This window comes from Bufo gargarizans, chromosome 3, assembly GCF_014858855.1.
Source record: "Bufo gargarizans isolate SCDJY-AF-19 chromosome 3, ASM1485885v1, whole genome shotgun sequence".
Classification (NCBI taxonomy): domain Eukaryota; kingdom Metazoa; phylum Chordata; class Amphibia; order Anura; family Bufonidae; genus Bufo; species Bufo gargarizans.
The window spans coordinates 501,671,735-501,689,364 of NC_058082.1; the positions used below are offsets into that span (position 1 = coordinate 501,671,735).

The 17,630-nt window shown below is 47.4% G+C and overlaps 1 protein-coding gene across 1 annotated transcript in view; it reads left to right on the forward strand.

The window, feature by feature from the left end:
- The first annotated feature begins 8,986 nt into the window (after positions 1-8,986).
- The window catches only part of DPH1 (diphthamide biosynthesis 1), a 169,118-nt gene continuing 160,474 nt past the window's right edge, over positions 8,987-17,630 (forward strand). Inside the window, exon 1 of the mRNA XM_044285778.1 lies at positions 8,987-9,155. Within this exon, the coding sequence (XP_044141713.1) occupies positions 9,032-9,155 (124 nt within the window). The 5' untranslated portion in view covers positions 8,987-9,031. The remainder of the gene's footprint in view (positions 9,156-17,630) is intronic.

The following is a 17,630-nucleotide window of genomic DNA, read 5'->3' on the forward strand; positions in this document are numbered from 1 at the left end:
ACACACTGTTATGGGGGATCTGTGGATGACACACTGTTATGGGGGATCTGTGGATGACACACTGTTATGGGGGATCTGTGGATGACACACTGTTATGGGGGATCTGTGGATGACACACTGTTATGGGGGATCTGTGGATGACACACTGTTATGGGGGATCTGTGGATGACACACTGTTATGGGGGATCTGTGGATGACACACTGTTATGGGGGATCTGTGGATGACGAACACTGTTATGGGGAATCTGTGGGTGACACACTGTTATGGGGAATCTGTGGGTGACACACTGTTATGGGGAATCTGTGGGTGACACACTGTTATGGGGAATCTGTGGGTGACACACTGTTATGGGGAATCTGTGGGTGACACACTGTTATGGGGAATCTGTGGGTGACACACTGTTATGGGGAATCTGTGGGTGACACACTGTTATGGGGAATCTGTGGGTGACACACTGTTATGGGGAATCTGTGGGTGACACACTGTTATGGGGGATCTGTGGATGACGAACACTGTTATGGGGGATCTGTGGATGACGAACACTGTTATGGGGGATCTGTGGATGACGAACACTGTTATGGGGGATCTGTGGATGACGAACACTGTTATGGGGGATCTGTGGATGACACTCAACCACTCTCAAACCCAACTGGTCAAACTTGTTAAATGGATCCCAAACACAATATGCACAATAACACCCCCCACCCCCTCCAACACTTAATTAACCCCTTCATGGCCTAAACATTTTTTTCAAAGCTGAACACACAGCTAAATAGGGCTGGGTGGGCTGGCAAGGGAGGGGTTAATAACAATAAGTGATGGAGGATCCTGGCCCTGTGGGATAATCCAGAAAACAGCTTTGCATTTTACCCCCGAGCAAAGACCACACAACATAGAGCTGCCGAGCCAAGTAGACAACATAAGGATCAATATGAAAAGAAATAATTTGGAGCCTTTGAAATAGCTCAGCTCAGTAAGCGGCATAGGCTACTGTCACACTGCCGTTTCTGGGTCCGCCTGTGAGATCTGTTTCAGGGATCTCACAAGCGGCCCCAAACGGATCAGTTTTGCCCCCAATGCATTCAGAATGGATAAGGATCCGTTCAGAATGCATCCGTTTGGCTCCGTTCCGCCTCCATTCCGCTCTGGGGGCTGCTTGCAGCGTTTTGGTGTCCGCCTGGCGGTGCGGAGCCAAACGGATCCGTCCTGACTTACAATGTAAGTCAATGGGGAAGGATCCGTTTACATTGACACAAATATGGTGCAATTGCAAATGGATCCGTCCCCCATTGAATTTCAATGTAAAGTTATGACGGATCCGTTTGACCTACACTTAGACTTAGACTTTTTTTTTACTGAGTTATGCAGACGAATACGGATACCAACGTTTGCATTTAGGTGCGGATCCGTCTCCGCACCTAAATGCAGGTGTGACAGTAACCTATGCCGCATACTGAGCTGAGCGATTTCAAAGGCTCCAAATTATTTATTTTCATATTGATCCTTATGTTGTCTACTTGGCTCGGCACCTCTATGTTGTGTGGTCTTTGCTCGGGGGTAAAATGCAAAGCTGTTTTCTGGATTCGGGCAAGGAATAGAGATAGGAAGTTCGGATCTTTTAGATCAATCGGTTCATTTGAATCAGCTCATTCAAATGAACCGATTCATGAATCGGATCTTCGGTTCACTTGCTGAGTCTACTGACTGAAGAGCTTAGGTGGTGCGCATGCGCGGATGTTTCGATTCACTTGCTGACTTGGCTCTTGGTGCATTGTCTGAGCTCTGACTGAGTGAGTCAGGAATGAAGGGAAGCGGACAGGAGGACTCAGGAGCTGTGTGGTGGGCATTGTCACCCACAGTGACAGCAGTACAACCAAGTGAAGTGAATGCACAGGGAAAACTGTATGTGCTAAGGTGATAACAGTAACACTGGCTGATAATAAAATAGTCCCCACAGTCCCCCGATTTTCTAATAAACCTGAAGAGAGATTGTCACCCTGTCGCATCCGTCCTGCCGCCGTATAGTCCCCTTTGACTATAATGGGGACAGGGGTGGAGCTCCGCTGCAGCACGGCAGTTCGCGGTGAGAGGCCGCCAGACTAAAAAGTTGGACATGCAGTACTTTTAGTCCGGCGGCCTTTCTCCATGCACTGCCGTGCTGCGCCGGAGCTCCACCCCCGTCCCCATTATAGTCAATGGGGACGGAGCGGCGGTCCGGTGAAATAACGGCAGGACGGTTCCAACAGGGTGAACAGCCTGTCGGATCCGTCCTGCAGCTAGTGTGAAAGTAGCCTTACAATCTCATGGCTTCTGAGCAACAGATCGCGTGGTCTTCACAGTCATCTGTCACTTCTCTTATCTCTCTGCTCCTGTCCCTTAATCTTATCACTGCTGCAACAAAAGCATCAGCCTCAGTGTAAACTGTTCTGGTTACTGACGTTTTTTTTAACTCAAAGAATGGAATGAGTCACTAACTAAGGCTACTTTCACACTAGCGTTTGATCGGATCCGTTCTGAACGGATCCGATCATATTAATGCAGACGGAGGCTCCGTTCAGTACGGATCCGTCTGCATTAATAACTTAGAAAATTTTCTAAGTGCGCAAGTAGCCTGAGCGGATCCGTTCAGACTTTCAATGTAAAGTCAATGGGGGACGGATCTGCTTGAAGATTGAGCCATATGGTGTCATCTTCAAGCGGATCAGTTCCCATTGACTTACATTGTAAGTCTGAACGGATCCGCTCGCCTCCGCACGGCCAGGCGGACAGCTGAACGCTGCAAGCAGCGTTCAGCTGTCCGCCTGTCCGTGCGGAGGCGAGCGGAGCGGAGGCTGAACGCCGCCAGACTGATGCAGTCTGAGCGGATCCGCTCCATTCAGACTGCATCAGGGCTGGACGGAGGCGTTCGGGTCCGCTCGTGAGCTCCTTCAAACGGAGCTCACGAGCGGACTGACGAACGCTAGTGTTAAACTAGCCTAAGTAGTGCTGATGTGAAAGAGGTCTTACTTGCATCATAAATAAAATCTGGCAAAAACCCACCAAATTTGAATGCAACTTATTTCCGAATTTAGGCACAGCCACACTGCCGTGCTTAAAGACAGATCAGCCATTCTATATAATAGTGTACACTGGCTAGTTTTCCAGTTTGGCTGGTGTGAGGAAGTAGCTTATATAAATATGGACCAAATTCTATGTAGGGACTTAGATAGCAGTTGTTCCTTCCCTTGATTTATTTCTATATTTTTCGATGTTTAAGGCTGCATGCACACAAATGTTTGTGTCCGCATCTGAGACGCATTTATTTGTGGCTTGGATGCGGACCCATTCACTTAAATGGGGCCCAAAAATGCAGACAGCTCACCACGTGCAATCCGCATCTATACCTCCCCAAAAAAATTGAACATGTCCTATTCTTGTCTAAATCACGGACAAGGTTAGGACTGGTCTTTTGAGGGCCAGACCTTCCATTCCGCAAAATGCAGAATGCACACGGCCGGTATCCGTATTTTGTTGATCCGCAAAATACTGTACGGTCATTTGCATGAGGCCTTAGAGGTTTTTCAAGGTCAAGGCTATATAGTTAAGCCTTCACACGTGTTCTGTACGCGTTCTCCAAAGACAGCACATGTCCCTATTCATTTTAATGGGGCCGCAAAAGATGCGGACAGCACTCCGTCTGCTGTTCGCATCCGTTGCTCCATTCCGTGGCCCCGCAAAAAATAAAATAACATGTCCTATCCTTGTCCGCGCTTTGCGGACAAGAACAGGCATTTATATTGAAAGCTATCCGTGCCGTTCCGCAAATTGCAGAACGCGCACGGATGCCATCCGTGTTTTGCGGATCCGCAATTTGCAGAACGCAAAACACACCACGGTCATGTGCATGCGGCCTTAGGCCTCATGCACACGACAGTTGTTTTGTGCCTCCGCAAATTGTGCGTCTGCTAAAAAAAAAAATTATGCGGCACCCGTTTTTTGGGGAGGATCCATTTTTTTCCACAGATCCCTTGTAATAAATGCCTATCCTTGTCCGCAAATGTGAAAAAAGTAGGACATGCACTATTTTTTTTTTTGCTGAAGGGAAACACGGACAACGGACGTGGAACACAAACGGATGAACTATCAGCATTTTTTTGCTGACCCATTGAAATTAATGGGTCCCCATCCTATCCGCAAAAAAAAAAAAAAAAAACGGAACAGAGGCCGAGAACACCAACTGTCGTGTGCATGAGGCCTTAATGTGTGTATTCAGACATCAGTGTTTTAGCACAGTCCATGGGTCCATGTTATTAGCACGGATGCATGCTCTACTTTGTCTGTGTTCACGGATCCATCGCGCCCATTATAGTCTATGGGTCCTTGAAAGCCACAGAAGCAACACGGGTGCCATCTGTGTTGCATAGATCATAAGGAAGAGATGCTTTGAAAATTAGTGAAACACGGATGGCACACGGACAGCAAAAAACAGACACGCGGACCGAACACAGATACTTCACAGATGCATCACTGACCACCTTCTCACGGATTTGAGCACTGATGTGTGAATGAGGCTTTACAATATGTGAGCACGATTTGTGATGTCAGAGCAGATAAGGTCTCATTGTTAAACTACCGGGATCTCTATATGATACGCTATATAAAATAAAATCTTCATAGCTCTGGAAAACCCCTTTAGCACAAGTTTTGTGACAGATAAACAGCACGGGTGCTACACTTCTGGGAGTAAAGCTTTTTATTCTATTACTCAGCATTGGCCACTTTGGAGCTACAATCTCCGCCATATATTTTACAGCAATTTTCTATAATACCTTCTAATATCTAGCAAATATACCGTACTCCTCTAGAAACTGAGCTGCGGCTTTTCACAATTCCCAGTTTCACCCTTTTCCAGCCACATGCACACTGCCGGCTAAATTGTCAGAGGTGAGCGCAAAGCTAATAAACCTAATAAATGGTGACGAGTCTAACTCCACAGAAGAGTTTTACTTTACATTTTTTTACTTTATGTTTTTTTTTACTTTTCATAAAGGAAACAGAATAAAATACCATATAAAGGTTTGCAAATAAACAATGTTGTAAGATGTCAACTAGGGGACTGCCAGTTGAGACCTTTACCAAGTGCATGTGCATGTGCAGTAAATGAAAGTTAGTCCTCATGCCTGGGGTTAAACTACATGCATTGCCCCAGAGGAACACTGCAAAAGGGTTAATTTAACATTTCTGAGTTAAGTGTTGTGATTTGATGATTAGGCCTTTATTTCTTTGTGCCTAATGAACGCTTAATGGCAGATTTAATTAGGTTACCAGGGCGATGGACTTTGCCCACCCTCTTGGGATTGGTAATGTAGTCTGAGCAGCGCAGCGGAGAAGACCTGTATATGTAAGCTCCTGAAAACTAGGCCCAAGTCCAGAGAACCTTTATCTATTAGGCTACAACTGCCAGAGAAGATACGTTATGATCAGAGTACTCTTGAGGGAAAGCGACCAGCCACCTTGGAAGGTCCAGAACCAACAAGCCTGTGCCAGGTTCAGACAGTAATATATTTGTTTATTTATGGCATTAGACTTTACTGCTGTATAAAGGGTAAATTTCCTCTGGCAACCACCACACTTGAAAACAGAGTGGCCTTCCATATTTAGGATCTGCACCCCTAAGTCTGGAAAAAAAAGGCCATACGGGAAATACTGGCACAGAGCTAGCGGCAGTCAAGCTTGGACCAGGTTTGGGACGTTTTCAGCCTGCACCCACAGTATCAGTGACATAACCAATACCTCAGCTGACCACAATAGAAGCAGGTCTGGTCCTAGCAATTGTTTTGGAGGTCTTAGCCTTACATTGCCTCGGCTCTTTATTGCCACCATGGCCATCACCTTCCTCTGATGTCTTCTCCGCCTCAGCATCCCGCTCCCAGGTCCTGTCAAGACATAACCGTCATAGTCCTCACCCCCTCCACCAGTTATAAAAAAAATAGTGCTGCATGTGATGGAATCTGCGATGAAACGCCTGCAGAGTGCATATCCTTTAGGTCAGGGCTCAATGGCGTTCAAACAGAATCATTGATTTAAGAGACTGTTAACTGCAGCCAAATGAAGTTCAGCAAGGTGTAAATATAGGGGACACTGCATTAGTCACTGCACCCACAAACCAGGAGGGCCCACAGGCCCCCTCACCACTCTATTTATTTGACCTCCTTTCTGATTTGCTTTGAAGCCTGGCATCCAAAGTATCATAAATCTGAAGCACTGGAGTAGATGAGACAGGGAATGAAGATTTATTATGCTGGACATCGACCACTTTCAGAGAGGAGATCGCTAACCTTTTAAAGGGGGTTTCCCAGACCTTTTTTTTCACTGATGACCTATCCTCATCTTCTGGAGTTTAAGTGCAATATTCATATATTTATTTATTTTTTGCCCCACTTCAATAACACATGACTATTAACAATGAACACCAATTAAACTATTCAGTTATCAGTTAAAGGGGTTTTCTGAGATTTTTTAACTGATGACCCATGTGAGCTGCAGAGGGATCATATTAAAAGGGATTTTTCAAGACTTTAAGGCTGGGTTCACACCTGAGCGTTTTACAGCGCGTTCCTACGCGCTGTAAAACGCTCAACAAGGAGAAACCAATGATTCCCTATGGGAATGGTTCACACTTGGGCGTTTTACAGCGCGTACGATCGCGCTGTAAAACGCCCGACGCTCCAAAAAGTACATGAGCGACTTTTGGGGCGTTTGTGGCCATAGGACACTGTAGTGAATCACACAAACGCGCGTCAAACGCGCGTTTACTATTACAAAAACGCGCATAAAAATGCGCGTCAAAAACACGCGTAAAACGCGCGTTTGCGCAACGCTCAAGTGTGAACCCAGCCTTAGGCCACATGCCATTGTGCGACCGTTCCGTGCATTGGGGACTGCAACTGCTGCGGTCCCCAATGCACAGGCAACATCCGTGCAGCGGGCCGGACCAATTCAACTTGAATGGGTCAGTGGTCTGTCCGCACCGCAAAAAAATATGACATGTGGGTGGCACTGTTATGGGGGGTACCTGTGGATGACACTGTTATGGGGGGGTACCTGTGGATGACACTTATGGGGGGGGGTACCTGTGGATGACACTGTTATGGGGGGGTACCTGTGGATGACACTGTAATAGGGGGGGTACCTGTGGACGACACTGTTATGGGGGGGGGGGGGTACCTGTGGATGATACTGTTATGGGGATGACACTGTTATGGGGGGGTACCTGTGGATGATACTGTTATGGGGGTGTACCTGTTGATGACACTGTTATGGGGCTGGTCTGTGGATGACACTGTTATGGGGCTGGTCTGTGGATGACACTGTTATGGGGCTGGTCTGTGGCTGACACTGTTATGGGGCTGGTCTGTGGCTGACACTGTTATGGGGGTATCTGTGGATGACACATAGCATCTTATGCTATGTGTCATCCACAGATCCCCCATAACAGTGTCGCTGTTTAGTGTGAATGCAATGGCAGCGGGGCCCGATGCAGTCACTGTATTGCACCGGCCCCGCTCAGAGTAGTAATACTTTGAATAACTGTAATAATAACGATCTTCACTTCTTCACTTACTACATGGTGAGGTAGGAGGCCGGGAGGGTGGCTAGGCACTGGCAGCGTAACTCACTACGTCATGTGCCTGCGCCGCCTGCTTCATTCATGCAGTGGGCGGAGCAGGGGCGTCACTTAGAGCGTTACGCTACCAGTGCCTGGCCGCCCGCCCGGCCTCCTGCCTCACCATGTAGTAAGCGAGCGGGGCCGGTGCAATACAGTGACTGCCCCCCGCTGCCATTACAATAGGATGCTGCACATGTAGTGTCCGTGGAGTGTGTGCCGATTGAGCGGCGTCTGGCCGCACTGCGCGTGTGGGGAAGCGGGCGCATGCGCAGTGCGGCATAATGAGTAAGATAGCTGGCTCTCAGTGTGGACGGCTCCCCGGGATCTGTGACGACTGCGCTGTCCCGTATGCTCCGGGCACAGTAACTCTGAAAGACGCTGTGCCCGGCTCCCGGCGTCCTCCTCCCTGAGCGCTGCTGTCCCGCCGATGTGCCCCCGAGCCTGGCTCTGCGACCTGGATTGGCCTGTGTGTGTGTGTGTGTGTGTCCGTCCGCTGCGCATGCGCACTTCTATAATTGGCACACACGCACGGACACCAGCCCTGAGCACATACACAGGGCTTTTATTAGTATAGATGCTGCAATAAAGAACATAATACTTTATATATACACGGTTCTGAGTCCTGCTTATTTTTCCCCCCCTGTTATAGGGTTTCTGTACAGGTTGGTTAACACACGGAGTGCTGTCCGCATCTTTTGGGGCCCCATAGAAGTGACTGGGTCAGCATCTAAATTGCGGATCAGATTTCGAAAGCAAGATACGGCCTCCCGAATGAGCCCTTATAGTATTGGTGGTATGTAGGGCGCATCCTGGAACTAATGTGAGGTTCACATCAAGCCGATTCAAGTTGCATATTCGTTTCTGCATCCGCTAGTTGCACTGTGAAGAAATAACTGAGCTCCTCAACCACTGAACATATGGGCAGCATGGGGGAGATTTATCAAAACTGGTGTAAAGCAAAATGAGCTTAGTTGCCCATAGCAACCAATCAGATTCCAACTTTCATTTTTCAGAGCAACTTTGGAAAATTTAAAGTGGAATCTGATTGGTTGCTATGGGCAACTAAACCAGTTTTCCTTTAGACCAGTCTTGATAAAATCTCCCTCAATGTTATGAGCTTCAGCAGCCCTTGCTAGGATTAATAATCTCATACGAGCAGTATTGTACTATACTGTAGAGATTTGAAGGATTATTCCATATTTTCCAGCATTTGTAGAGTGGAAATCGTCAGAAAATAGAGACACTGAGGCAAGCGCACCACTAGGGGCGCACATCCCGCTTTACCAACGCCTCAGCATCGACCGCTCGGCGAGCAACTTTGCTGACCGTTTCTGGGATCGATTGACGCTGTCTTTTCGTACACACGTGTGTTCACAGCTGTGATGGCGGATCTGACAGGAGAACCCACCGCAGGAGGGCTGAACGATGCAGGGGCGAAGGAGAAAGATGGAACTGGAACCGCAGCGGCTGCTGGAGCGCTGACGCCGGCACGGACCTTAAAAGCAGGTCAGGAGGCGCGCACGTTTAATGACACATGCAGCCACGACATGTCACCCTCCATCTGCTGCACTCCATGAATCATGCACCGCCGCTGGCATCCGCACATCCTTCTCCTTAGTTTTAGTGGCCTACACACAGGCAGTGGGCAGACCTGGCAGTAACAATTCTATGCCCCGTGTGATGTGTAATGTAAATGGGGCCCAGCTTCTCACAGTGACTAAAGTGGAGGAATATTACACCACAGTGCAGCCCAAAACGCCTCCCCAGGAGCTGCCCCCCTGTGGGTCCCAGCGCCTGCTCCCACAGCCTCTCCTCCTCCTCCTCCAGTTGTGGATAATTAAAGGGGTTATCCTCCCCCAATGCCCGGGCTCTTTGTACGGATTATACTTACCTGCTCCCTGGCACCTCTGTCGTTCTGGATCTCTGTATGGCCGCCGCTGCATTAAAACATCTGGCGACGGGAGAGGGATGGGAGCAGGCAATAGCATGAGCCCCCTTGAGGCTGGTCACTGTCGCGGTCTGCTTTTGGCTGCACCTCACCCTGTTGTTTTGATCTGAGTGACACGGGTGCTGGGGAGCAGGTAAGTATAATCCATACAAGGCGCCTAGCTATTGGGGGGGATATTTTAGATGTTGGATAACCCCTCTAAGATATAAAGAAGGTGAGAGGTTGGTCACAGCAATGAGCCAGCCATACCTTCCACAGGCTGCCTGGGCTTTCAGCACCACCAAACATACAACTGAATACAGCTCGACATACCTGTTCCATCCAGTGATGTCTCCTTTGATGTAAGATGTTCTCTTTCCTCATCTTCTCCATTCGTCCCAGACCACCATGATGGCTTCTTTCAGACACGTCTCCTTTCTGCAGAGTTTGCCACACAAACATATTAGGTTCCTTCCCTTCTCAACAGTGTCATCCTGCTGTTACAATAAATACTGTGCATGTGCTCCCCAATGCCCCCAAATACTATACTGTAGAAACAATAGAGGTCTAAGTAGTAATATGCTCCCCATAGTGGCTCCAGTAATATGCTCGTCAAGTGACTGAGGAATAAAAAAAAAAGTAAAATTCTTACATGAGTCCCATTTAGAGATAAGCTAATCAAGTCTAAAGACTCAAAGTTGTTCAAAATCAGCCTTCTGGAATTTCGAGAGGCTGGGCCCCGATGCTTAAAAGACTACTCCTTGATTGACAGGGCCAGACATCTCACCTGGCCGTGTCAATCTCGCGTGTGCACCTTTGCTCTGAGGATCTGCTGCTGCTCCCTGAGCAGTGCAGATTACTACAGCTCATTTGCTGCTGAAGTCTAAGTACACCTGGAAATGGAGGTAGTGCTCCTTTGTCCAAAGCTTCCTTCACTTCAGGGTGTACCCAGACATCGGCAGTGCATTCCCAGGTGATACCTGCCCTGCTCAAGTGATTGTGGTGAAGCTGCTCATGGAGCAGCATCAGATCCTCAGCGCTTGTGCTGATACTCGGAGCAATGGTGCAGGCCCGAAATTGACAGGCCAGCTGGGATGTCTGGGCCTGTCAATCAAGGGGGAGTCTCTTGAGCAGTGGGGCTAGCTCTTTGGTGCTCCAAGAAGCTGATTTCTGACTAATTTGATTGCGGAACAGGCTACAGTCCTCTGGCCTGTGTCTACCTGTGCTGTTCATAGACTACCTCATAGGCTTCAGGCCTAATACCCTGATGTCTATAAGACACGATCAGCTCCCATTTTCCACCGGAGTATTCAACTAATTAATGAACTTAACACTAGGAGTTCATTAATGGGTTGTCATGTACCTGGTCGATGGCCATGAAGAAGGTCCCAGGAGGACTTTGTCCCACCTGGGATTTTTTTCCCCGTATGGACTATGACTGGTCCGCCCCTGCTGCAAAGGGTGTTGTACTCCGTTATGGAGCATATTGGGCTAATAGAGGGTGATGCCACTATTACCTGGAGTGCTCACATTTAGGGGTACATAAACATTAATGCAGTCCAAAGATCTCCATAGGCAGTAAGTCATTATCCACTAAAAATTACTTAAAGGGAATCTGTCACCAGCAACCTCCTTATCCAACTGTTTTCATAGACAGTGGCTGTGGGTCATCTGATTAAAATAATGTTTTTCTTTTGTTGATTTATGCGCTGTTCCTGAGTTATATTTTTTCTTAATGTGAAAATTACACCTTTGGTGCAATGAGGGCGTCACCATAGCTCTTTTTGCACCCAAGCTACATTCCTTTCTGTGGCCAGATCTAACGGGGCTCAAAGATTTAGGGCCTAGAGAGGCTCAGGTCTGCTGACTTGGGTCACCTATTTTCGAAGTGGCAGCCTGGCACCCTGTTAGGACCTGCCACTTAAGCTATAAGCTTAAACAGCTCTCCATCAAATGCGTGATTCTTCCCACTTTCTACCAACCAGCAGAATCTTTCCGTTATCTATGGTTTGATTCATTACCGTTAAAAGCTTCATTTTATGCGGCACTGGGTGAGAGCTGTTGTGTTTTGTAGTGTGTTGAGTGTACTACTAGTGTCAGGTTTATTTGCTGTGAGACAATGTGGGGTGAACCTTGCAGGATGATGCTAGTCAGTATTAGCGAATCCTTGTGTCATCATAAAGCTCCGGGATATTTTTCCAGTAAATTCATTTGTGCAACGTCTGGTTCGGTGTCATATATGTGATGGTTGTATCTATTTCTAAAGGTAGTTTATATCTCGATATGTAGAACATATAGTCGTGGCCAAAAGTTTTGAGAATTACATAAATATTAGAAATGGGAAAAGTTGCTGCTTAAGTTTTTATAATAGCAATTTGCATATACTCCAGAATGTTATGAAGAGTGATCAGATGAATTGCATAGTCCTTCTTTGCCATGAAAATTAACTTAATCCCCAAAAAACCCTTTCCACTGCATTTCATTGCTGTCATTAAAGGACCTGCTGAGATCATTTCAGTAATCGTCTTGTTAACTCAGGTGAGAATGTTGACGAGCACAAGTCTGGAGATCATTATATCAGGCTGATTGAGTTAAAATGGCAGACTTGACCTGTTAAAAGGAGGGTGATGCTTGAAATCATTGTTCTTCCATTGTTAACCATGGTGACCTGCAAAGAAACACGTGCAGCCATTATTGCGTTGCATAAAAATGGCTTCACAGGCAAGGATATTGTGGCTACTAAGATTGCACCTCAATCAACAATTTATAGGATCATCAAGAACTTCAAGGGAAGAGGTTTAATTCTTGTTAAGAAGGCTTCAGGGCGTCCAAGAAAGTCCAGCAAGCGCTAGGATCGTCTCCTAAAGAGGATTCAGCTGCGGGATCAGAGTGCCATCAGTGCAGAGCTTGCTCAGGAATGGCAGCAGGCAGGTGTGAGCGCATCTGCACGCACAGTGAGGCAAAGACTTTTGGAGGATGGCCTGGTGTCAAGAAGGGCAGCAAAGAAGCCACTTCTCTCAAAAAAAACATCAGGGACAGATTGATCTTCTGCAGAAAATATGGTGAATGGACTGCTAAGGACTGGGGCAAAGTCATATTCTCCGATGAAGCCTCTTTCTGATTGTTTGGGGCATCAGGAAAAAGGCTTGTCCGGAGAAGAAACGGTGAGCGCTACCATCAGTCCTGTGTCATGCCAACAGTAAAGCATCCTTAGACCATTCATGTGTGGGGTTGCTTCTCATCCAAGAGAGTGGGCTCACTCATAATTTTGCCCAAAAACACAGCCATGAATAAAGAATGGTACCAAAACACCCTCCAACAGCAACTTCTTCCAACAATCCAACAACAGTTTGGTGAAGAACAATGCATTTTCCAGCACGAAGGAGCACCGTGCCATAAGGCAAAGGTGATAACTAAGTGGCTCGGGGACCAAAACGTTGATATTTTGGGTCCATGGCCTGGAAACTCCCCAGATCTTAATCCCATTTGAGAATTTGTGGTCAATCCTCAAGAGGCGGGTGGACAAACAAAAACCCACAAATTCTGACAAACTCCAAGAAGTGATTATGAAAGAATGGGTTGCTATCAGTCAGGAATTGGCCCAGAAGTTGATTGAGAGCATGCCCAGTCGAGTTGCAGAGGTCCTGAAAAAGAAGGGCCAACACTCCAAATACTGACTCTTTGCATAAATGTCATGTAATTGTCGATAAAAGCCTTTGAAACGTATGAAGTGCGTGTATTATATTTCACTACATCACAGAAACAACTGAAACAAAGATCTAAAAGCAGTTTAGCAGCAAACGTTGTGAAAACTAATATTTGTGTCATTCTCAAAACTTTTGTCCACGACTGTACTTCTATGCAGATGCTCCTTACCTGTCTGTAGTCTCATGTACTGGTTTGCTATAAGTTAAGCCAAATGCAGACGAACAAGTTTAGTGCGAGTAACTCGCTGCTTGTTGCAGTGTGAATTCCCGTTCTGACATGATCACACAGCATTATACAGATTCATAATGCAGTGTGACCCTGGGAGACCTGGAATCTACTGAATTAGGCCTCTTTCACACAAGCGTGTCCGGATACGTTGCGGCAAACCTGCGCGAGTAGGTACCGAATTGCAGTCAGTTTTGACTGCGATTGCGTTCCGTAGTTCAGTTTTTATCGCGCGGGTGCAATGTGTTTTGCATGCGCGTGATAAAAAACTGAATGTATTACCCAGACCCCGAACTTAAACAGAAGTTCAGGTTTGGGTTCAAGGTTGTGTAGATTGTATTATTACCCCTTATAACATGGTTATAAGGGAAAATAATAGCATTCTGTATACAGAATGCATAGTACAATAGGGCTGGAGGGGTTAAAAAAAAATTATAAAAAAATAATAATTTAACTCACCTTAATCCACTTGTTCGCGCAGCCGGCATCTCTTCTGTCTTCTTTGAGGAATAGGACCTTTGATGACGTCACTGCGCTCATCACATGGTCCATCACATGATCTTTTACCATGGTGATGGATCATGTGACGGACCATGTGATGAACGTAGTGATGTCTCAAAGGTCCTATTCCTCAAAGAAGACAGAAGAGAAGCCGGGCTGCGCGAACAAGAGGATTAAAGTGAGTTAAATTATTTTAAATTTTATTTTTTTAACCCCTCCAGCGCTATTGTACTATGCATTATGTATTCAGAATGCTATTATTTTCCCTTATAACCATGTTATAAGGGAAAATAATGATCGGGTCCCCATCCCGATTGTCTCTTAGCAACCGTGCGTGAAAATCGCACCGCATCCGCACTTGCTTGCGGATGCTTGCGATTTTCATGCAGCCCCATTTACTTCTATGGGGCCTGAGTGAAAAATGCACAATATAGAACATGCTGCGATTTTCACGTAACGCAAAAGTGATGCGTGAAAATGTGCATAGCTCCATAGAAATGAATGGGTCTGGATTCAGTGCGGGTGCAATGCGTTCACCTGACGCATTGCACCCGCGCGGAAATATCGCCCGTGCGAAAGAGGCCTTAGGCTACATTCACACTTCTGTGGCGTAGATGTGCTAGTGTTGCGGACTGCAAACGGCGGGTCCTCAAAACATGGGCACCAGCCGTGTGAACTCTGTGCTGCGGTGCAGACCCACTGACTTGAACGGGTACGCAATCTGCAAGATACAGCAAAAGCTAGGACATGTTTTCTTTTGTGGAGCAGAGGCACGGATAACAAGCCCACAGAAGCCCTTCCGTGGACTTCCGGGTCCGTGCCTCCACACCGCAGAAGATAGAACATGTCCTAGTTTTTGCCGTATCTTGCAGATCGCGTACCCGTTCAAGTCAGTGGGTCGGCACCCCAGCATGAAGTGCACATGGCTGTTGCCCGTGTTTTGCAGACCCACGGTTTGCGGTCAGCAACACAGGCATGACTACAGCTACACCACGGTAGTGTGATTGTAACACGGTAGTGTTGGTAGTAGCTCCATAGCCCCTGAAGACGCCACATCTGTGGTGAAACATGTCGGGGGAGCTGCTAGTTAGGTTTTAAATTGTGAAGCTTGTGCTTAGTGTTCGGCTCCCGGTGCACTGCAGACACCGGATAAGCCGACACAAATAACGGCAACACTCAACCTACTAAGGGGAACAAAGACGCAGAGTTTACATACTCCAGCTACTCTGATGTAAGGCTGACAGAGAGCAGTTATCTCGTCAGATCCTTATGAAATCAGAGTAGGGAAATAGACAAAGATAAACCCCATAGTTTGAGTGGTAGATATATGATTAGAGACTGCAAACATAAGCAGTAACCGCTGAAAAAGAAAACAATCATTGCGGCAAGCACAAGGGCACTTCAATTTTAAGACACATCCTTTTTTTCTTTTTTGCCTTCCCGTATATCTTTTTAAAGGAATATATAATAAATGTTAAATTTTAATTAGACCACAAACGGGAATCCATTAGCCGCAAGGCTATTTGAACCATAAATAATTTGAAAATCCCGGGTCCAAAGGGTCCCTGAAGTGATTGTAACTAGGGCTGCAGCTAACGATTATTTGAATAATCGATTAGTTGCCGATTCATTTCTACGATTAATCGATTAATCGGGAAAAACGACAAAATTACAAAACAGAGAGGTTTATATGATCTTACTTGAAAAATTATGTTCAAAGGCCATATTAAAACAAATTGTGTACAACACTATTATGGGGGATCTGTGGATGACACTATTATGGGGGATCTGTGGACGACACTATTATGGGGGATCTGTGGACGACACTATTATGGGGGATCTGTGGACGACACTATTATGGGGGATCTGTGGACGACACTATTATGGGGGATCTGTGGACGACACTATTATGGGGGATCTGTGGACGACACTATTATGGGGGATCTGTGGACGACACTATTATGGGGAATCTGTGGACGACACTATTATGGGGGATCTGTGGACGACACTATTATGGGGGATCTGTGGATGACACTATTATGGGGGATCTGTGGATGACACTATTATGGGGGATCTGTGGACGACACTATTATGGGGGATCTGTGGACGACACTATTATGGGGGATCTGTGGACGACACTATTATGGGGGATCTGTGGACGACACTATTATGAGGGATCTGTGGACGACGCTGTTATGGAGAGGGGGATCTGTGGATGACGCTGTTATGGAGAGGGGGATCTGTGGATGACGCTGTTATGGAGAGGGGGATCTGTGGGTGGCGCAGTTATGGAGAGGGGGATCTGTGGGTGGCGCAGTTATGGAGAGGGGGATCTGTGGGTGGCGCAGTTATGGAGAGGGGGATCTGTGGGTGGCGCAGTTATGGAGAGGGGGATCTGTGGGTGGCGCAGTTATGGAGAGGGGGATCTGTGGGTGGCGCAGTTATGGAGAAGGGGATCTGTGGGTGGCGCAGTTATGGAGAGGGGGATCTGTGGGTGGCGCAGTTATGGAGAGGGGGATCTGTGGGCGGCGTAGTTATGGAGAGGGGGATCTGTGGGCGGCGCTGTTATGGAGAGGGGGATCTGTGGGCGGCGCTGTTATGGAGAGGGGGATCTGTGGGCGGCGCTGTTATGGAGAGGGGGATCTGTGGGTGGCACTGTTATGGAGAGGGGGATATGTGCACTGTTATGGGCATAACAGTGCACAGATCCCTTTCCCCATAACAGTGCACAGATCCCCCTCCCCATAGCAGTGCCATACACAGACCCCCCCCCTCCCTATAGCAGTGCCATACACAGACCCCCCCCTCCCCATAGCAGTGCTATACACAGACCCCCCTCCCCATAGCAGTGCCATAGACAGATCCTCCCCCCTCCCCATAACAGCCCCGGCCCGATGCTTAGTCGGACTAATCACTGCATCTTTATTTTACCTTTTACAATGACGCACCAGTAGCAGGCAGAGCGGACGGCGGCGTAACGTCACTCACTCACGTGACGCACCTGCTCCGCCCACTTTATGAATGAAGGAGGCGGAGCAGGCGTGTCACATGAGTAAGTGACGTTACGCCGCCGTCCGCTCTGCCTGGCTGTTACAGGAGCGTCATTGTAAAAGGTAAAATAAAGATGCACCGCCCGCCCGCATAGCAACGAATTGGCGATTATTCGATAACTGGATTCGTCGACAACGAATCCAGTTATCGATTATAATCGATTACATCGATTAATCGTTGCAGCCCTAATTGTAACCTTACACTGACAGCATTATGTCAGTGTAACGCTACATGCTCACGACCGTTGTGTGTTTTGCAGATCCGCAAAACGTGGATGGCGTCCGTGTGCGTTCCGCAATTTGCGTAACGGCACGGACAGCCTTTAATATAACTGCCTATTCTTGTCCGCAAAGCGCGGACAAGAATAGGACATGTTTTTTTTTTTAGTTTTTTTTGCGGGGCCACAGAACGGAGCAACAGATGCGGACAGCACACAGAGTGCTGTCCGCATCTTTTGCGGCCCCATTGAAGTGAATGGGTCTGCATCCGAGCTGCCAAAACTGCGACTCGGATGCGGACCAAAACAATGGCCGTGTGCATGAGGCCTAAGTCAATAGACTCCAGGTCTG